Source organism: Arvicola amphibius, chromosome 5, assembly GCF_903992535.2.
Source record: "Arvicola amphibius chromosome 5, mArvAmp1.2, whole genome shotgun sequence".
Taxonomy (NCBI): Eukaryota; Metazoa; Chordata; class Mammalia; order Rodentia; family Cricetidae; genus Arvicola; species Arvicola amphibius.
In genome coordinates this window covers 23,978,364-24,000,644 of record NC_052051.1, presented here as the reverse complement: position 1 = coordinate 24,000,644, position 22,281 = coordinate 23,978,364, and the positions used below count along the sequence as shown (strand labels likewise).

General features: G+C 47.1%; 2 protein-coding genes across 2 annotated transcripts in view; both read right to left on the bottom strand.

Moving 5' to 3' along the window:
• Window positions 1-9,504, bottom strand: part of Cdk5rap1 (CDK5 regulatory subunit associated protein 1) — a 28,114-nt gene extending 18,610 nt beyond the window's left edge. Inside the window, exons 1-7 of the mRNA XM_038331572.1 lie at window positions 9,368-9,504; window positions 6,997-7,318; window positions 6,468-6,571; window positions 5,820-5,854; window positions 3,711-3,811; window positions 1,908-2,118; window positions 409-529 (exon numbers count right to left, since the gene is read on the bottom strand). Of these exons, the coding sequence (XP_038187500.1) occupies window positions 409-529; window positions 1,908-2,118; window positions 3,711-3,811; window positions 5,820-5,854; window positions 6,468-6,571; window positions 6,997-7,300 (876 nt within the window). The 5' untranslated portion in view covers window positions 7,301-7,318; window positions 9,368-9,504. The remainder of the gene's footprint in view (window positions 1-408; window positions 530-1,907; window positions 2,119-3,710; window positions 3,812-5,819; window positions 5,855-6,467; window positions 6,572-6,996; window positions 7,319-9,367) is intronic.
• Window positions 9,505-13,813: 4,309 nt separating this feature from the next.
• The window catches only part of Snta1 (syntrophin alpha 1), a 33,859-nt gene continuing 25,391 nt past the window's right edge, over window positions 13,814-22,281 (bottom strand). Inside the window, exons 3-8 of the mRNA XM_038330685.1 lie at window positions 21,268-21,472; window positions 18,934-19,141; window positions 18,713-18,843; window positions 15,949-16,145; window positions 14,489-14,676; window positions 13,814-14,390 (exon numbers count right to left, since the gene is read on the bottom strand). Of these exons, the coding sequence (XP_038186613.1) occupies window positions 14,298-14,390; window positions 14,489-14,676; window positions 15,949-16,145; window positions 18,713-18,843; window positions 18,934-19,141; window positions 21,268-21,472 (1,022 nt within the window). The 3' untranslated portion in view covers window positions 13,814-14,297. The remainder of the gene's footprint in view (window positions 14,391-14,488; window positions 14,677-15,948; window positions 16,146-18,712; window positions 18,844-18,933; window positions 19,142-21,267; window positions 21,473-22,281) is intronic.

The window sequence follows — 22,281 nt, the reverse complement described above, 5'->3', positions numbered from 1 at the left end:
GAGTTTAAGGCCAGCCTGGCTAGTCTACTGAGTGAATTCTAGGACAGCCAGGACTGTTACAAAGAAAAACCCTATCTTGGGAGAAAAAAAAGACTGAACAAAATAAAACCTTAAATACTAAGAGTGTGCAAGCCTATAATCTCAACACTCAGGAAGCATAGGCAGGTTTCTGTTAGCATCTCAATCCTTTGAACAGAATGTATCTATCCTAAAGGAGTTTTGTACTATAGGGAGTTAAAAATGGGGGGAAGGGAATGACTTTAGTATTTAGGCAGGTGAAAACAATTTTACAAGCTACCAGTGATGGAACTATCTGTGGATAGTAGAGAGGCACAGGCTACAAAATAGAAAGGTTATCCTCAGCCTGCCCAGAGCATGCTCATACAAAGAAAGCTTGGAGAACCTTACCTGCTCAGACAGCTTCCTCACTTCATCTAGAATGGAGGCAACAGGCCGACTCCTCTCCCGGCCACGAGTGAAAGGAACGATACAGTAACTGCACATGTTGTCACAGCCACGCATGATTGATCTAAGGGGACAGCACCAGAGCATGGTTAAGGAAGAGCAGTGTTGTCTTGGCAGGTCGCAAGCAATGAGTCACAGCTCTACAGCTCCCTTGGGATTTTTCTTTGGCTCTGGATCCTCCTGCCTCTGAGCTCACCCTGAATTAATGTGGAATTTCTAAGTATAATCACAGACTAAGAGCCAGACTGTAATTGGTAGACATGCTGATGAGGAAGCACAGTGGTGAGGGGAAGAGGTCAGACTCAGCACTGTGGAGTCTCTACTGTTTTATAGGTATATTGGCTGAAACGTTTACATAGAGATTAAAAACAAACTCTATTGTCTATCTATGTTATAAAAGAGATCCTGAATTTAAAATATAGTTTGCATTTCTCATACAATTTTTTTCTTTGAGACAGGGTCTTCTGTGGATCAGACTAGACTTAAACTTGTATGTAACAAACACCATGGATGAGGATCTTGAACTCCTGATGTTCCTGCCTCCATCGCCCAAGTGTTGTGTTTACAGATAGCATCACCGTATCTGACTCCAGCTTTGGTTTCTGACATAGGGTCTCTCAAAGGAGCACTGAACCTGCCTAGTACATGCTGTGGAGCCCAGACTGCCCTTGAGCTCACAGCAAGCGATGTTCCTGCCTCCTGCTCCCAACTGTTACAATTATAGGTATGAGTCTCTTCCCAGCTGTTGCTTTCTATTTCTAAGAGAAGGGCTTTCCAAATTACACAAACTAGCCTGGAACAATAAAACCCAGAATGACCATAAACTCATAACAATCCTCCTCCTGCCTTGGCCTCAGATTGTGAGCATATACTATAGCAGCTAAAAAAAAAAAATTTCCTTAAGTGAAAATAAGCACAGAACAATATTCATGTTTTAAAAGGAGGGTACAGGCTGGAGAGATGGCTCAGAGGTTAAGAGCACTGACTGCTCGTCCAGAGGTCCTGAGTTCAATTCCCAGCAACCACATGGTGGCTCACAGCCATCTATAATGAGATCAGGTGCCTTCTTGTGGTGTGCAGGCATACATGGAGGCAGAATGTTATATACATAATAAATTAATCTTTTAAAAAAATAAAAATAAATAAAAGGAGGGTAGAAAAAGCATCCATATGCGCATATGACTACATATACAAGGGATAGTTCTAGAAGGATTAAATAAGAATGACTGACATGGAAATCTTCGAGAAATGGTTTGAGAGAACAGGAATGATGGGTGAGAGGGAGTCTTACTATATCACGTGTTGTTTTCTGCATGTTGTACCATAACTTTCAAACTCATTACTATTAGGAACTTTCCATTTCTAATAGTAAGACTAAACATACTATTCCAAAAGTAAAGAGAAGGAAGAAGCTCATCCCCAAGTATCACAGAATGACTCACACAAAGGCAGAAGTGGCACTGGGGCTCGTTTGGACTGGCATGATATCTGAATAGGTCTCATCCAGAGAGAGAAGCACGTTTGCTGCCTGCTGACCTGACTCCACAACAGCCAGCAGTCGGGGGAGGTCTCGATAGGCATCTGGACCAGCCAGGAGATCCACCATTTTCTCCCTGTTGAGTATCTCTCCCTTCAGTCTCTCAGCCATGCAGCCTAGGACGTAAAAGAAACTTGTACCTCTTCCACGGTTCATCTGGATTCCTGACTTTTGCTCAGTGCATGTGATTGATAACTTGCATTGGAGACCAGGGCACAGAAAACTTCTCCGAGAGCTTGGTATTATCCTTCATACTGGACCCACACCACTGAACCCACATTTTCAAATACAAGGAGACCACAGAAATATTCATAGCAACTCAATTAAATGCCTAGGGTTACTGGGAGACATCCAAAGGTCTCTCCCCATCCTTTTCATAATTGCTGGGGGTGGAGGTCAGAGCCCCCGACATAAACCAAGCATGCCATGAGTGAGCGACATCCTCTGCCCTTGAAAGCCCCCCAAACACGAGCTGCTACTTCTCACAGTTAAAAATCCTTACCGCTGAGAAAAAGACATCTTACATCAGAAGCCTGTTCATAAATTTGCAACTACATTTACACTTTTTTCTCTTTCAGCCCACAATACTTGCTAAACCTATGAGAAATGATAAAATTAATATCCCCAAACCATCATTTTATTATCCAGTCTTTATTTACTAAAATACAATTGAAATGCCACTGCACGAGGGCAGCTATAATGATGTGAAAGGAATACAACTCATGCAGCGTCTCTGTACACTAACCACAACTGGATATGCTAGCTGTGTATATCATCATCAAGAGTGAGGACGTTAACTGCACGACAATGGACACAGTCCACAATGCATAAAGTTAAAAATACCAGCCAAATTCTGGGACAGGAAGGCTGCAGAGATTTTTCTTTTGATTAGCATATTTTTACACTCATTTATTTACTGAGGGTGTGTAGGTGTGCATATGCTACGGTACAGATGTGAAGGTCAGAGGACAAAGCACTCAGTTCTCTCCTTCTACCATGTCTGTTCCCAGAAGCAAACCCAGGTCAGTAGGTCTGATGGCAAGTGCTTTCCCTGCTGAGCCACTGGCCAACCCCCCAAGCATTTATTTTTGAAATATGTTTCCTGGCCACCTAGGGCAGAACTGTCTAGCCGAGCTTTTTAACAAGATGAAGGGAAGTGCTGGATGGAAAAGACTGGAAGGGTTGTTTAAGTTGGTGGCCTCATCAGCTGTGGCCACTGAGAAATGACGGGGGCCGTGGAAGCTGGTGGCCCTGTCAGCTGTGGCTACTGAGAAATGATGGGAAGGGCCCTGTAAACTGGCAGCCCCATCAGCTGTGGCTATTGAAGCTGAAATGTGTCTGATGTAAAGGAAGGAGAGGATTTTTGAAATTTTATTTTAAATGTGACTACTGACTACTAGACTGATCAAGGGGGGACCTGGATTCTCACTTGGGCATGTTTCAGTAGCTCACATGACAGATGACTACACTGGGAACTCATGCTGCCCTCCAGACAGCCTGCATATCAGATATTTACATTATGATTCATAACAATAGTAAAATTACAGTTATAAAGTAGCAACAAAAATAATTTTATGGCTGGGGTCACCACAACATGGGAAACTGTATTAAAGGGTCCCAACATTAGGAAGTTTGAGAACCACTGCTCTAAAGGAAAACTCTAGGAGCCCAAATCTCAAAATGGAAAAGTCTGAAAATGAATGGATACCTAGAATCCCAATCCTCAGAGGCACCCGGGAGCGTGGTCGCTTTGTCTTCAGGGCTTTCAGCTGACGTAAACGGTTCCAGATGGTCTGCTCAGCCTTCTCCCTGCGAAGATCCAAAGAGACAAAAATGAGCAAGATAGGAGAACAGGACGGGGGCGGGGGGGAGGAGGATGAAAGCCATGTGAGTCCTTTCAAAGGCATCTGCGTTTAACTCAGGGAAAGCACCACTTGCTATCATTCCCTTGCTCTCTAACAATATCCTCCCTACACATCTCAAAATCCAGACAAGCCTTTAAATCAAACTCAAAAACTACATTCTTCACAAACCCTTCCCAACTCTTCCATGACTCTCCTCCCTTCAAGTACCTCTACCTTAACTCTACTTCTTCTGAACTTGGAAGTTTGTTCTTATTGTTTCATACATTCTATAGTCTAAAACACATTAAGTAGCCTGTTCTCAAACTCACAGCAACCCATCTCTCTTGACCACCCAAGTACTGGGATTACAGGCATAAATCACCACCCTAGCCTGTATGATGTTTACTTAATATTTTCCATCAGATGTTAGTGGGCTACTTATACACCTGTCTTAATCCCCATATGAGACCAAGCTCTTTGAAGTCTGCTCATTCCTGAATCTCTCACAACAACTAGCTCAATATCATTTTGCAGAGGTCCCATTAAAAAAAAATGTCAGATCAACAAATTAACGTTAAAGGCAGCTGTGGAAATAGCAACACTAACATGCCTTCAACAACAACAACAAAAAAAAATGAGTGGTATGTTCGCTTTTTTTTTTTTTTTTTTTTTTTTTTGGTGTTTCGAGACAGGGTTTCTCTGTGGCTTTGGAGCCTGTCCTGGAACTAGCTCTTGTAGACCAGGCTGGTCTCGAACTCACAGAGATCCGCCTGCCTCTGCCTCCCGAGTGCTAAAATGTGTTGTGTGTATGGGTATTTTGACTACATGTATGTGCACCCACCACCCATGTGCCTGGTACCTGTAGAGGGATCGGTCACCTAGAACTGGATCTACAGACGGTTATGAGCTGCCATGTGGGTGCCAGGGATTAAGCCTGAGTCCTCTAGACAGCAGTCAGTGCTCTTAACTGCTGACCCAGGAAGCACAATTAATAAAAACAGAAACTAATATTGGGGTTCAACCTGAATATCTGAAAAGCAAAGCAGCCAGCCACTGGCTCTTACCTCGACCTCAGATCAAAATGGTGCCCCTGCCTCCAGGAATCTCAGAATGAGACAGAGACTGAGAGCAGTCTCCTCCTGTTTTATAATCCTCTCTAGTTCTAGGCATGCACCATTACCACCTGGTTTCTATGGCAAGCTAATGTGGCTACTGGGATTTAAGGTGTGTGTCATTGCTGCCTGGTCTACAAGGCTGGCCAGTGTGACTGTTTTACTCTCTGATCCTCAGGCAAGCTGTATTTATTAAATACAAGTGAAATGCCACTACAGAGCCTCTCTCCAGTCCATCACTTTAGATGAACTTCCTGTGATCGAGCATTTCCTGGCAACTTCTGAAGATGTCATTCATATTCTTTCAGAATTCTGTTTCCCAACCATTGGCTATATATTGTCAGAATATGCCATTAATACCTCCAATCAGGTATATATATTGTCAGAATATGCCATTAATAGCCAGAAAACTAGGAAATTTGGGAGTTCAGCACTTTGGGTTTAAAAATTCTATATAATGTATAGAGCTTGGTTTGGGCATTTTTGTGACTATTGTTTGCTTTTTAGACAGTTCATGTGTCATCCAGGCTGGTCTAGATCTTACAATCCTCCCAACTTTTACAGAGCTGAGATTACAAGTGTGTACTACCATGCCCAGATAAAATGGGTTAGGAAGAAAAACAATGTCACAGAAAGGCTACTGTGAGAATTAAACTTAGAAATCCATGTATACTGTACACACGGAACCCAACACACAGGACATGCTCAGCAAACTTCAGTCAGTTGTATCAAGACTATCTCTATTACAGAAAACTCCTAACTCTCAGGGACCTGGAGCCATTGGCTCATCTCTATAAGCAAGCCTCCTTGACATGATTACACACAGTATATTCACTCCCTATGGAAAGAACAAATTTGTACCTGATAGAACACGTGACAAGAAGGATCACATCAGCCTAATGGAGAACAAGAAAAACAAAGTTATAAACTTTGAAATTAGCTTTGCAGAATCATTACCACGCAGTCCACTCGCTTTTTTCCAATTATTATGGTAAAAGCATACATAAATCTTATTTTAACCATTTTTAAGGATACAGTGCTATCATAAGAACACTTGAACACTATAGTGCAACCATCACCATCATCTCCTTCAAGAACTTCCCAGGAGAAGCTCTCTACCCATTATGTACTTACTCCTCAAGCCTCACCACAAGACATTTTTGTTTTGCTCTGGTTTGGTTGGGTGTGGTTTGGCTGCTCTGGAGACACAGTCATGCCCTACAGTCACCATGGCCTCAAATTTGAGATCCTCCTGCCTCCACTTCCCAAGGCTAGGATTACAGTCACATGTGACCACATCAAGTCTGATAACCCCTTTCCTGAAGATGAACAGCATCATTAAAGCTCAAAATAGCTGAACACCAGTATATGCCAGTCCTACGGTACACGTCACTCAAAGGAACTAACTCAGTAGGCAGCACCCTCTCCCTGAAACTCACTGCATCTAAGAGCCTGCACCAAGGCAGGTAGCCCAGGCCCAGGAAACAGGGAAGCAGGGAATATAAACACCTCTTGGAGGTTGCTGGTCCGCAGGTAGCCGCTCTTCTGTAAAATGGACCAGGCTATCTCTGTGTCATTCACATTCATCTGGCAGCCATAAGTCTCGAGATAGACTGCAATGAAAGGTAGATTGAGTAGGCAGAGGGTCACATGCTTTGAGCCTCCTTTCCAAAGCACTCAGAAACCCGAGACAACATGTTATCCACAAAGTCCCTTGTTACCTCGACCCTAAAACACCATCAACTGCTAGATGTACCCCCAAATTAATAATAGCCTTTCAGAACAAAGGAAATATAACATCACATACACACACCTACTATAAACAGGGTATTTAAAATGTAGGGGAAATGTGCCCCTTAAGAAATAAGGAAATAGGGTTACAGAAACAAGTAGAACAGGGAAGTACAAATGCAAGTAGGACCTAACCACTGGCCAGGTGTTATGAAAATCACACACTTTTATCCATCTGAGGAAAAACTAAATTCAAGTCACCAATAGTCCTCCCTCTAAACAAAGGGAAGAGTGAAGTAAAACCAACCTTTTCGCTGCCTTCCTAGAAGTTCATCCCCTGTGACATAGGGGGGTGGGTCCTCCACTTGTGGAGAAGATGGTTTCTCTTGAAGAACCGAAGTACTTCTTAAAAAATGCTGAAAAGTTGGCCCGGCAGCAAGCCTGGAGCTGAAATCCTTTGGAACATCTTCCGAGCTCTGCCCCTCTGGACTTGACGCGGTGGGGACACTGCTATGTGCCCTGCAGGTTCTGAGCAGCAGCCAGGACACAGAGCTCAGAGGCCCCCACTTTAGAGACCTCTGTGCTTGGAGGACACACTGTAATGGATGCATGGCACCTGCAGTTCAAATCTGCAAAAGAGTGAGACACAGCAATACACATTACTGCGCACTCTATACAGGCATGCTCTGAACACTTCCTCCCCACAAAAGCAGAAGAGAGTATGTTTTGGGGGAGGGGCATAAGGGGTGTTGCAACATAATCTCAGTATTATCCTGAGCTGGCCTGGAACTCACTCTGTAGTCCAGGCTGGGGGACAGGGAGGACATGAATGGGGGAACAAAACTGGATTCTGTTTGTTTGTTCTTTTTTTTTTTTTTTGAGATCTTGTTATAGAGCCCAGACTGACCATAAACTCTCCTCATTCCCCCTGCCTCAGTCTCCCAAGTACTAGAATCAGGAGCATAGACAATCATATCCAGTTCAAAGGCACTCTTGACAGCCACCTTAACCCAAGCATGGTAAACCTACAGTCTCAGTGACTTGGGAGGCTAAGGCAGGAAGATCATTTGAGCCCAGGAGTTCTAGGCCTACCTGGACAGCCTACCAAGGTCTCTTAAATCTTACAGTCTCTCACGTTGGGCGTGGTAGCACGCGCCTTTAATCACAGCATTTGGGAGGCAGAGGCAAGTGGATCTCTGTGAGTTTGAGGCCAATGTGGTCTACAGAGCTAGTTCCAGGACAGCTAAAGCTGTGCAGGGAAACCCTGTCTCAATAAAACAAAACAAAACAATTTTAAAATATCTCTAATGCACAGGTTTATAGGTAACGATAACTAAAGTAGGGCAGTGAGACGGCCCAGTGGGTAAAGGCGCCGCCACCAAGCCTGACTTGACCCACACTGTGGGAAGAAAGCTGATACCCATAGCTTGTCTTCTAATCACACACACACACACACCCCAGGTGTGGTGGAGAACACCTTTAATCTCAACACTCAAGGAGGCAGAGGCAAGCAAAACTCTGTGAGTTTGAGGCCAGCCTGGCTGACAAAGTGAGTTCCAAGACAGCCAGGACTGTTTATATAGAGAACCCCCATGGGGGGAAGGGGGGATAGCAAATGCAAGTAGGACCTAACCACTGGCCAGGTGTTATGAAAATCACACATTAAAAATCCAGTCAGAGTGGTAGCTCACACCTTTAATACCAGCACTTGGGAAGTGGATTCTCTGTGAGTTCGAAGCCAGCCTGATCTACAGAGCTAGTTCTAGGACTGCCAGTGCCACACAGAGAAACACTGTCTCAGAAAAAACAAAAACAACAACAAAAATCAGCTGGATGCTAGGTACTGGCAGCACACACCTTTAAACCCAGCACTCAGGAGGCTGAGGCTGAGGCTGAGGTAGGGATTTCCTCAAGTTTGGAGTCAGCCTGGACTAGAATGAGACAAACAAACAAACAAAACAACTTTAAAACCTAACTTGGGCAAGATGGTTCAGTGGATAAAAATGCCTGTGGCTCAAGTCTGAAAACCTCAGTTAGAGCTCCTGAACCCATCGTGAATGGGAAGAACTGACGGGAGGAGGAATGACTCTGACCACCACACGCTGTGCCCACACTCACACACACACATAACACTTTTAAAAAGGTTGGAGAGCGGGGGGGGGGGGGGGGGGGGGGGGGGAACGACCCAAATAGACATAAGACTTCAGCAACCATTCATTTCCGGCCCACACCTCTTCTCACAGTATGACCTTAAGAGTCAAAGTGACTGCTGCCTAGCCGGGCAAGCCCCGGATCGAGGAGCCTTCTTTAGGAGCTCTGGGATGGGGCTGCGAGCCTCTCTGTGGAACCTGACAGGGGAATCAAAAGCAAATTTACAGGTTTCACAGCACAGCGCTGGGCGAAGCTCTTAATGGCAGTGGAAAGGGGCGGGACCACCTGCCGCATCCAAGCACGTGATTGGGTAGATACTAATGCTGGGCGTGGCGGGAGCTCTGCATGCACGCCCACAAGAACCCCTACAGCCATCCAGCAAGGCCGATCTGACCCTCATCTCTGCTTCCTAAGGGGAGATGCTAAGGCTCGGAAGGTGACTTGGCCTAGGACATACAGAAGTAGACAGCAGGACTGAGCTACAATGGCAGCGGTCTCTCTAAAGGCCTCGCGCCGCCCGGTGATACCTTCCCCCTGGAGCTCCCAGCTCTTCTTGCACGCCGCGAGCCCGGCTGCGCCACGGCGGGTCACCCGCAGCAAGTCCGTCTCAGGCCTCTCACCTCCCACAACTGTGAGGTCCCGCGCCCGAACGGGAAGCTCAGTCAGCTGGTGTGCGTCTCTCTCAGGCGTCCTCCGCTGCGCGCCTGGGCGGGCAACTTCTGTTCCGCCGTGACTTCCGTCAGCCGTGTTCTAACGGAAGTGTTCCCTACCGGCCCGGTAGACTTTAGCCACTGACTTTGACTTTGGAAAATATTTGGGTGTAAACCTAGTTCTTTAAATGCTAACCAAATGTGTGTGTGTGTGTGTGTGTGTGTGTGTGTGTGTGTGTGTGTGTGTGTGTGTATACATATATATAGTTTAAAAACCAGGTTGAGCCGAGCGGTGGTAGCTCACGCCTTCAATCCCAGGCAGAAGCAGGTGGATCTCTGTGTTCGAGGCCAGTCTGGTGTGCAGAGCGGGTATCCAGGACAGCTAGGGAAACACTGAGAAACCCTGTCTCGAAAAACAAACAGGTTGGGCATGTAGGCAGCCTCAGAGTCTGCATCTGCCCGTGTCCCTAGAAAATGAGAGATTCTTAAGCGAGCTCTACCGGTGGAAAGTAGGGACTTTGCCTTGTCACCCATTAGCTCCCTCCTGTCACATGCACCCTCCTCTCCTCTCGGCCCCAGGTCTGTTAAGAAACGTGACCCATGGGGCTGATAAGACGACTCAGAGTGTAAGTCACTTACTGCCAAACCTGACGACCTGAATTTGAATCCCCAGAACCTACAAGGTGAAAGAGAATTGACTCCTGCAAGTCCTTGACCTCTACACATACGCTAAAGGACATACAATCCTCCCTAACACACCACACACACACACACACACACACACACACACACAACATCTCTTGGTGCAGTAATTCTAACACTCAGGAAGCAGAGCCTGACAACCTGAGTTCGAATCCCTAGAATCCACAAGGCGAAAGGCGAGAACTGAATCCCACAAGTCCTCTGACTTCCACAGATAAACCACACACACACACACACAAACACACACACAAACACACACACACACACACAAATACACACACATTAAATGTCTCCTGGCCCAGGCGCATGCTTGAGTAATCCCAGCACTCAGGAAGCAGAGGCAGGCTGGTCTTTGTAAATTCAAGTCCAGAGAGAGCTACATAGTAAGATTCTGTCTCATAATAAATAGACAAATAGATAGATGGAAAAAGAATTTAGAGAAAAGAGGCTAAGGAGGGATTTCTGTGGCTAGCTCTGAACTGCCTCACCTTTCCTGAATCTCCCAGTTGTTCCTCGTCACCTCTTTGTCCTATTCCTGTTACCTGGCAGGACCTTGATGCTCTCAGCCACTCTCCCCTTGCCCATGGGTCATGCCTCTAGCCAAGGTGCTTCTTCTCCCCTAGACCTAACCTGTAGACCCTACACTCAGGAAAATGCTGAGCACAGGATTCAGACAGACCAGAGCCCTGTGTGTAGTCAGAACCACCCTGTGTAGCATAGGTGTTTTGCAAGCTCCACCATAGTTTTAAAGTGAACATTTGGTTGAAGCACAAATTGCAAGTGGACAGTTCAAATTCCACAAGCTTACAGCATGAGTAACAGAGGAGAGGCGCCCCCTCCTGGACTCTTCCCGTCACTACCCCTAGCAAGAGACTGGATTTGGGCGCCCGGGAGGAGAGGAGCATTCCCAGCCTTCCTCTGTTTTGCTTTGCTTTATTTTGTTTTGTGTGTTTATGCATCTGTGCGGGAAGTCAGAAGCACCTCTGTGTGGGAAACCACACAGAAGCACCTCTGTGTGAAAAACCGGAGACCCCCTAGCCTCCAAGTGATGCCAGAGTTACAGGCGTTGTGAGCCACTTGACGTGGGTGCCAGGAATCAAACTCCAGTGCTAACAGTACTAGCATTCAGTACTATCTCTCTGGCCCTGCATCTGATTTCTTTAACATGCTAGCTCTGAAATCTCTGTGTAAGGCATTCTGGGCCTCAATCTCCACCGCATTCTCCTATCTCAAAGATATAGATGGTGTTGTGGTCTCGATGTGGGTGTCCCCCTCAAATCCACATATTGAAACTGTGACCTTCAAGAAAATAGTAATAAGAGGTAGGGTCATAATAGCAGAGCCCTCATTGGTGTGGTTAACTTAAGAGACCTTAGGTTAGGCACAGTAGCACATACCTTTAATCCCAGCACTCAGGAGACAGAGGCAGGCCGATCTCTATGAATCTGAGTGACGTCAAGCCTATACATATCTAGTTCTAAGTCAGCCAAAGTTACATAGTGAGACTTTGTCTGATACACTTTTTTTTTTTTTTGGTTTTACAAGACAGGGTTTCTCTGTGTAGTCTTGGCTGTCCTGTAACTCAGACCGGCCTCGAACTCAGAGATCTGCCTGCCTCTGCCTCTGAGTGCTGGGATTAAAGGTGTGCGCCGCCACCACCCAGAATAAACAAACTTTTTTAAAACAGTAAGTCTGTAAAGAGCCATATGTGATGTGCATACCTATAATCACAGCACTTTGGAAGGTGGAGGCAGGAGAACCAGGAGTTCAAAGCCAACCTCAGTTACATTAGGAGTTCAAAGTTAGCTGGGGCTATGCGTGACCCTATCTCAAAAATTTATTTTAAAAAATAACCAACAAGGGGCTGGAGAGATGGCTCAGTGGTTAAGAGCACTGGCTGCTCTTCCAGAGGACCCGGGTTCAATTCCCAGCACCCATATGACAACTCACAACTGTCTGAAGATCCAGTTGCAGGGGATCTGACACCTTCACACCAATGCACATAAAATAAAGTTAAATAAATCCATAAAAACATTTTTAAAAATAACCAACAAATACATATAAATATATAGTCAGTCATAGTGGCTTCCACATGTAAACCAACCAGCACTCAGGAAGCAGAAACAGGAATATAGGAGTTCAAAGCTAACAATATAGTGTGTTCCAGGCCAGCCTGAGCTAAAGAGTGAGGCCTGTCTCAGAAAATTTCTTTTTGACTTCATAAAAAAAAAAAAGATCTATGAGATTAACTCATTTTACAGTCTTAAAGATGAGAATACAAAGTAGTCTCACACAAAGGCTCCCACAGGCAGACAGAGCTGTGCAGTGTTTGGGATCCACCCCTAGTTCAGTCTGATCCCAAAGCTCTATTCTTAGCACTAACCCAACCTCAGACTGGCTGGGTTCCCGCCTATGCTGCTGACAGTTGGATAACCACGGCCAACGAGTCACTGCTGACGCCGGTGTCCTTGCCTACAGAGTGACAACCGCGACCTGAGTGAGGGGGAAAGGGATGAGGAAGGGCTGAAAGATCAGAAAAGCACTGGGGCTGTGGCAGCATTCCAAAGATCTCCTGCGGACTCCTGGGCCAGTGTGGGATTTGGGGCAGTGAAGTTTGAAAACATAAACAAAACCCTATGGCTCCAGGAGATTGGGACCCTCATATTCTACCTGCTCTAGGACCTGGGTGCTCTACCTGAGATGTGTGAGTGGGGCGTGCGTTCCTCCCCACTGCTGTCAGGATGGTCTGTAAGATTGATTGCTCTTTGTACCCCACTGACCCACCACAGGGCGAGCATGCCCGAGGGGTCCAACCAACAGCCAGGAGCAAAAGTGCCCTGCTCAGCCCAGGTTTACCTAGTAAAACTGTAGTCGTGCACAGCTAAGATCATGAAAACAAATGCCCGTTGTTACAGCCACGGAGACTGAGCGGGTTTGTCTGTTGCTGGGCCACAGCATCTCAGGAGAAGCTTGCTGAAGTAGGTTTCTCTAAGGTGTACCTGCTTCCATGTCTCTTCCTACAGAAATGAGACCAGGTGAGCGTCCACCGTCCTCTCTGCTCACTCCCTGTGGCCAACCAATTGAAATCTCACATTTGATTGTGGAAGATTTCGGCAGATTTCTTCACGCTGAGGATAGAGACCTGTTGGCTACACATGACCAAGGCCTAGCACAGAACAGACATATCCTGGATACTTCTAGATGAACTGTGGGTTACATGAGCGAGGTGGATGAGGAAGCAAGACTGGAAAGTCTTCACCTGCCTACACTTCCCCATTTCTTGGTGCCTAATTTCTAACCATGCTAATTAAGTAACTTCACGGGACAACTTCCTCATTGGCTAAAAGTCCTAAAAGACCTCAGACAGGAATAAATCCAACTCAGCCACTCTTAGATTTCCACAGACTGGAAGACATGGTGAGTACTGCTAGATTGTAGGAGCACTTATCACAGAGCACAGATAAAACCTGTATTCACTTTGAGACCCCAGTTCTCCAGGAGAAGGGTCTCACATTTTGGTCTGGTTCCTCTTGGGACTGCAGAGCCACCTTAGAGTCCAAATGTCAAGACACAAATCACAGACGTGGAGCCAGGCAGCTTATGTGCTCAGAGGCTGTTTATTATTCAAGAGGAAGGAGGAGAGAGAGAAGAGAAAACCCGGACACCCCACAGGGCTCGGGAGAAAGTGAACCGGAAGGCTCCTCTTCTTCCTCTTGCCACTGACCTAGAAGACTCCAGATGCAGAGATCTCAGGGGTGGCTTAGAGGCCTCCAGGAGGCCTGGCAGCTCTGCTGTTGACTGGGGACAGAATCCCCACAGGGGCAGGTCCTGGGCTCGGAATGGCTTCTGTGTACACAAAATATCTCTCTCCAAAAGGCACTGGTGGAGGTGAGCAGTAGGAAGGCCGCCCCATCACAAGCCAGACCTGTTGTATCAGGTCTGAGTCCTATTCCCCAAGACCACGCCAACCTTCCTCAGGCTGGTCTCTGAGGCCCTCGTTCCCCTCCTCTCCCTTCCCTCAGCCCAAAGATGAGCAGGCAGTTGGCAGAAGGACAAGTCAGGCCACGGGGTAAATGATCCTCTTCAGGCTTGTACCTGACAACTCCTAGGCCAAGAGCCCCAAGCGGGTGACTTTGGCCGAGAGGAAGGAGTGGATGATAAAGACCATAGTTTTGGGACACGAATGCAGGTCCAGCTGCTGCAGAGTGGAAAGAGAAAAGGATCAGGGGCTCTCTCCAGCCTGGCCTCCAGGAGAGCATCCCCACCCCCAAGATGCAGAGGTGACCCTCCACTTACGATCTCTCCTTCAGCACCCCCAAAGTCCAGGAAAAGGAGACTCGTGCCATCATCCGATGACATCTGAAGCTTCTCGAAGGGCTGTCGGAGCAGCACAGCTCGGGCTGCTCCGGGCTCAGCTGCCCACAGTGTGAAGCCCTTGTCAATGTGCACAGAGAGGTTACAGGGGCGGCCATTCCATGTGCAGGCTGCGGGAGAGCAGGGAGCACAGGCTTCTCTGAGGCTACTTCAGAGACCACAAGCCCCACTGAACTTCAAAAGCAGCTCCAGAATCTGGCTCTACCTCCCCCAGATATAGGAGGCTCTCTCTGTCCACCTACCCAGTCACCCCTATCCTAAAATGCAGAAGGGCGGGCCTTCAGAGAACCTACAGCTGCATCTGTCCCCACCTCTAGCACCTGTGTTGAAGAAGCTTGGGCTGGGAGGTTCTGTGGGAGAGGATTTAGCTTTCACATGCAAAGTCTTGGGTTCAATTCTCAGAATAAAATAAAGTTAATTTCTGTGATGTACATAGTTTATTCCATTAGAGGCACAGGAGAGTCCAGTTAAATTTAAGTTTTTAAAATTTAAGTGGATAATTTAGATTGACACATAAAAAACTACTCATCGTTTGAAATTCAAAGCTATCTTACTTACAGACTTGCCCCCAAGACAGAATCTCATTGTGTAGCCCTGGTTTGCCTTGAACTTGCTATGTAGACCGGGCTGGCCTCAGACCCACAGAGATCTACCTGCCCTACCTCCCAAGTGCTAAAATGAAAGGTACACACCACCATGTATCCTTAACAGCAGAATTACAAAGAGAACAGAAAAAAAGACTAAGGAAAAATGTCTCCCTTCCTCCCAGAGTGTTGGGAAATGTTATTTTAAGGTGTATTGCTTTTGTCTATGCTGCATTTGTTTAACTCTGTGAAGCTGATTCTTTACCTGTCTAAAATGCCTGATAATCTAATAAGGAGCTGAAGAGCTAATAGCAAGGCAGGAGCAAGGATAGGTGGGGCTGGCAGGCAGAGAGTATAAACAGAAGAACCAATAAAGAAGAGAAGTGAGAGAAGGAGAGGAGGACATCAGGGACCAGCCAGCCAGCAAGCCACAGAGAAAGGCAAAAGGTAGTCAGGAAATATATATATATATATATATATATATATATATATATATATATATATATAATATATATATACACACACACACATATATAATATATGTATATACAACCACGGCAAGGAAGAAGCCAGGCTGCTAAGGTCTGGAATTTCTAACTAAGACTATGCCTCTGTGCAAGATTTATTTGGGAGCTGGGTGGTGGTGGGCCCCTCAAAAGCCAAAAGAGTAAAACATTACCCAATGCTAGAGCACCTGCATACCCCAAACAGTGGCCTCCATTAGTTATCCCCCTCCAGAAAAGTCATAAAGAAAGAAACTTGAATGCCTCTAGGCACAAGAGGCTCCACCTGGCACACCTGTAGACACTTCTTGCACACCTTCAGCAGCCCGGTGACAGCCATCCACCAGCTGTCGGGTCCAGGCTGCCAGCTCTTGCGGTGACTCCACACTGAACAGGTGAGTGTCCACCCCGTGACGTGTGCCCGTCCGCAGGGCAAAGGAGAGTTCTGCATCATAGGGCACTGAGCCCTTGGAGGGGCCTGAGTGCACCAGCCTGCGTGCAGAGCAGAGGGCCAAGTGGTGAGACTTTGAGGTGGGGTGGGGTGGGGTCAAGGCAGTGGCCTGCATCCTTTTGGAGGACAGGAGCTGCAGGGGTGTGTCTCCTCCGTCTCACCCTTAGCCTCACTTCAGCCCTAGTGGAGGTCCTCACGCATGCTGTTCCCTCTGCCTGGCTACTCCTCTAGCTCTTTCATGTCCTGTGGAGCTTTGTTCAAATATTCCCTCCTCTGAAATGAGCTGTCTAAATAGTTCCTCTAGCACTCGCTAGCCTTACTTTTCATCAGGATTACAGAAATTATACATTGTGAATGCTTTTGTCATTTGAACAGCATCTCACTACACGGGCTTGGCTAGTCTGGAATTCACTAGGTAGACCCAGCTGATCCTGAACTTGCCTTGACCCTCCAGTTTCTGCCTAAGTACTGGAATTACAGGAATGTGCTCCCACACCCAACTAAAACTGTATATTTTACTTATTAGTTTAATTAGGCTTTTGAAACCTTTTTCCCTAGAACATCACTAAAGTAGTAGTTTTTCTTTATTTTATACACTATATTCCAATCAATTTAAACTATTAGCACATGGTAGTTGTTTAATAAATGCTTGTCTTAATTAACAAGTCAGTCGATTAAGCAGGCAATCCAAAACCTGCCACACCTGTCAGCTGGAACAGACCCCCCCCACACACACACACACAAGCCAGAGAGAGAAGACATGGCAACAAGGACCCCAGTTCCTGCAGTTTGATTCTCATTTGCTGCTGTGGCTTTGGGCAGCTCACTGCCCCTGTCTGGCCAGCAGACCTCTAAGTTCTGGCCCTTAGACTCCTCTGTTCCTCACTCCATCCACTCTTCTTCCCTTTAGAGATTCTACTGAAGCCCCACACTCCAGCCCTGAGCCTCAGACCCGACAGTCCCCAAGCTTCTGAGCCACACTCCCTGTGCTTCCCACATATACTCTGGACCTGACTCAGCATCTCGTTGAACCTCCTCCATAGGCACCGTCGCTCCAGCTCCACTGCCCCCACCAACACACACACACACACACACACACACACACACACACTCCAAACCTCCTATTCATCCAAGACATCTCCTGCCCTCTCCCATCTGCCAAGCTCTGTGCCTGTGAGTTCCCACCCATGCCCCTTTCCTCTGCAAATGCCTCTGAGCTTCTCCAGATGCTTCCTCCACCCACGTCTCCCAAAGAGATGGCAGCCTCCCAGCTTCTGCCCTCCCCTCCCCAGTGAAAGTTCTCCATGGCAGGCACAGGGCTTCCTCTAAAACACAGCCCCAGTCTCCTGACTCCCCAACTTACCCCCTCCAGCGATACTGCTGGGACTGGGGAGATGGCTCAGTGGGTACAGCGTTTACTGCTCAAGCATGAGAACCTGAGTTTGCATCCCTAGCATCTATGGAAAAGCCAGACATGGCAGCAGATACCTGCAGCCCCAGTGCTAGGGGATGCTGAGACAGAGGCCACTGGTCTGCCAGTCTAGCCCAAACAGCAAGCTCTGAGTTCAATGAGAGACCCTGTCCCGAAAAAATAATGAGTGGGTGTGACAGCACATACCTTTAATCCCAGCACTTAGAGGCAGAGGCAGACAAGTTCAAGGCCATCTTGGTCCATGTTGCAAGCACCAGACCAGCAAAAATTAATATAAATATGTACATATACACAAAAAAATACCTACACACAAACATGTGTATATGGTAAAGTCGAATGTGGCGGTACATATCTGACTCCACGGGACTGGAGGGGACAGAGACAGGTGGATTGCATGAACTTAATGGCCAGTCAATCTAGCCAGAAATAGCAACCTCTAGGTTTGGTGAGAGACAAAGTCTCAAAAAATAAGGTAGAGAAAAATAGAGAAAGGTATCTGAATATGACCTCTGGTTTCTATATTTGTATGCATGAATGCACGCACGCGCACACACATACACACGTACATATACACACATGCACACAGACACACACAGACATACAAACAACCTTGATAACATTCCTTCAGCAGACAGTTATCTCTTTCCCCCCTACTTCCCATGTGGATTCTGCATCTGGTTCTGCCACATTCACAGGTCATGAACATGTTCTAGCCCTTCATGCCTCTGTACCTCTGGCCACACCTAAGATGCTCTACCATCCTTCCTCAAAAGCCACACTTCTCATTCATCAATGTCATTAAGTCTTCCCTGGCCAAGCCAGACAGCTAGGTGTCTCCTATAGCCTTCAATGTATGGCTATTCTGCGTCTGTCTCCCGACTCTGGGTTCTCCCTAAGGGCAGTGACTGTTCCTGTTTACTCTGTGTCCCCTGAACCATGCAGTACAAGATGCAGGTATCAGTAACTGAGGGACAGTTAGCACTTTACATTTTTCTGTTCTGAGCCTCAGCTTTAAAAATGAGGGGAAAATGTGGCTAAAAGGAGCAGATCACCTGGGAAATAGCTGGAGGCAGAACAGGGCTGGGGTTTGGGGTGCTGGGGCCCATATGGAACACCACCCTCCCAAGTCTTGAGTACAACCATTGAGTGCAACACAGTGCCCCTGCTCCTTGGTACCTGGTGGCAATGAGCGGGGCAGTACGGGCTGGCCTGCTCAGGGCCTCTCGAGTCTGGGGGAGAGAGCAGTAGAGGAGCAACTCCTTCTCCGTCAGCAGGGCCAGGGTTGGAGCCGTACCCCCACTGGGCAGCTGCAAGCAAAACGGTAATGAAGAAGGATGGAAGGAAAAGAGGTCAAAGGGCCAGAAGGGCGTGGGGTGACAAGGGGTGACAGCAAGCACCTGTTCTGTCAGCCAGCCAATCTGCTTGATGTCCTGGTTCCCAGCTGTGCCTGTGGCTGTCAGCAGTGCCAGCAGCTCGTCCTTGACCCAAGGTATGAAAGCGCTGATCTGGGCTTGGATGGCACCTGCCCACGACCTTGCACTGGCCTCATCCTTGGCCCTCAAGAAGAGGGTATCCTGGCCATCTGCTGCCCAGATTTCCAGATACCTGAAGGCACATGGGATTAATAGGACATGTCACTGTTCAGCATCTGGTCCAAGAAACCTATCCACTGCCAAACTGGGAGAAACGACACAGGGTGTCCATGAGAGGTAAGGACTGAGTTTGTAGATAGTATCCCAGCCATGCACGTTAGAACCTTGCAGGATTTAAGGACAAAAAGGTGACAAACACACACATATACACAGATTTCTAGATTCCCACTCAAACACGGCCAAGAGCCACAGTTATCGTATAAGGACCCTTTCTTCCTGGCTTCTATGAAAGGTTCCTGCTGAGTTAGCTTTCCAGGCCTCCCTGTTGCCTAGAATCTAAGGTATTCATCTACTAATAGGGAAAATACATTAAGAATCTTAGGAGACCAAGTTTACTTATATAACAAAGAACTGGGCCAAGTAGTGCACATCTGTAATCAAATCAGGCTGAGGCAGGCAAGAACAGTCTAAAGAGACTCCATCTCAAAAGAAAAGGAAAGGAGAGAAGAGGAAAGGGAAGGAAGGGAAAAGGAAATGAAAGAAAGGAAAGGAAAGGAAAGGAAAGGAAAGGAAAGGAAAGGAAAGGAAAGGAAAGGAAAGGAAAGGAAAGGAAAGGGAAATCAGCCAGGTATGGTGCTTCCCATCTGCAATGCCAGCACTTGGGAAACTGAGGCAGAAGGATCAGAAGTTCAAAATTATCACCAGGGCAGTCAAGATGGCTTCGTGTGTAAAGATGCTTGCAGCCAAGCCCAACGACCTGATTCCTAACCCACAAGGTGGAAGAGAACCAACTCCTAAAAGTTGTCCTCTGACCTCCACACATGCACCGTGGTGTGCGCATATACGGGGAGGGGGAATAAATACAATCAAAATTTTTTAAAGACTTAAGTACCTAAATTATATGAGACCCTGTCTGAAAGAGAGAGAAGAGAGAAAAGAAACAAAAAGCCATGCTGTCAACTATGGAGGGAGAGTTTCAGGGGACAGCAACGGTGCTGATGGAAAAGTTTTATGTTCCACTAAAGATTGGCTTCCCTTTGGATTTCTGTACTACATGGAGTAGGGCAGAAACGGGAGGCTGCTCCCAGCACCTAGCCCATCCACCTTCACCCCTGCCTTCCTCTGCTGCAGAACTAGAAAACAAAGTACTTGAGTTCATGGCTTCCCTTGCAGTTGTGCCTGCCAGTTAGACCTAGTTCTAACCACTGAGGCTTTGACAGAAGTCTCTGAAAATCAAAGTTAAATCTTTCCTAGACGATAATCTCCAAAGACAGATTCCACCAAATCCACCCCTCCCTACACACATGTTGGGGGCTGTGGACCCCAGACCCTAAATTTCCTGTAACCCCCTTCCCTGCCGGAGTAAACAACTTGTTATGCTTGCAGCTGCTCTGAGCAAACAACTTGCTTTCCTGTGCTTGCAGCTGCTCTGAGCACCAGACAGGGAGTGGTTTCTGGTGGGCTTGCAGCTGAGAGTTAAGGTGTGGCCATTGGTCAAGGAGACTATATAAGCTGCCCTGGAACACAATAAAGTGGGCATTCTTAATTCAAGGGGGCATTCTTGGGGAATTCAAGGATGACCTGTGTCTCTGTCTGTGTTAATGTCAATCTCCAGCCCCTTGCCCATAGCATGAACTGTACCGTAGCACAGAGTGCAGAATAGGCGTAGAGCCGTACACACACATAGTCTGCTTCTCCCAGCAGAAGGATGAAATTCAAAACACCAGATATGCAGGGACACCTTTGATCCCAGTACTCAGATCTCTATGAGTTTGAGGCCAGCCTGGTCTATCTATAGAGCAAGTTCCAAGGTAGTCGGGGCTACACAGAGAAACCCTGTCTTGAGAGAGAGACAGACAGACAGAGAGAGAGAGAGAGAGAGAGAGAGACAGAGAGAGAGAGACAGAGACAGAGACAGAGAGACAGAGAGAGACAGAGAGAGACAGAGAGAGAGAGAGAGAGAGAGAGAGAGTAAAGCAATGCATGCCATCACCCTAGAGTTAATTCATGCATCCATTTGACCTAGCTGCAAAGCACCTGCTTCCGTGCCAGCATGGATGCTGATAACGTTAGTCACTTATATACAACACAGATACCTTTCATTTGTGTTATCTGAGTGCCTCCCCGCTCCAGCCTCACCTGGGTTCCGGGTCAGTGGGAGTGCACCTCCTTGAAACATATGCCATCTTCAAGGATATGTGTTTAGCCTCACTGAGGTTCCTGGGCTGGGGTCCAGGGGAAGAAGGCTGGCGCTGAAGAGGCGAGGCAGGGGGTGAGTCCCAGCCAACCGAGGTCCCGCCAGCGGAATTCTTGAAATACGGTGAGACCTCCTTCATGTATTTAACTGGTAAGGAGAGAGGTCACCTGTTACCACAGTGGCATGAACTCCATGTAGCATATATCACGATTGTCACCAGTTAATTAAAAGCTTAGTTTATGGGGCTGGAGAGAGGGCTCAGTGGTTAAGAGCACTAACTGCTCTTCCAGAGGACCCAGGCTCAAGTCCCAGCATCCACATGCCAGCTCACAACTGTCTATAACTCCAAGATCTGACAACCTCACACAGACAAACACACAGGCAAAACACCAATTCACATAAAATAAAATGAATTATTTTAAAAGTTTAATTTAAGTCTAATATTATAATTTTTTAAAGTAAATCCTCTAGCATGGCAGAGGGGTAGAAAATATTCAAAACCTCCCAGTATCCATCTACTTGTTTATGGACGCATGGCCGTCTAGAACAAAGACTACATTTCCAGCCTCCTTTGCAGCAAGTGTGGCCAAATAAATAAGTTCCAAGCAAGGAGTCAGAGAGTTTGAGACCTTCAGGTGGTCATTCACAAAAAAAGACAACAGAGGCCAACCAGGCGATGGTGGCATGTGCCTAGGATCCCAGCACTCAGTAGGTGGAAGCAGGAGGATCTCAGGGCCAGCATGGGCTACATACTGAGATGAGAAAGAGAGAGGACAGCAGAGGAAAAGGAAAATAGAGACGTGGAGAAGAGAGGGGTGGAGCTGGGAGAGAGGAGAGAGAGAGAGAACACCGCTGTAGGGAGACAGGCTCGGAGCACCAAGATGGAAGTCAGGCCGTGTGGCTGCTAGCTCTGTCCTGGGGCTTGTTTCCACCTTTTCATACCTCATATCTGCCAG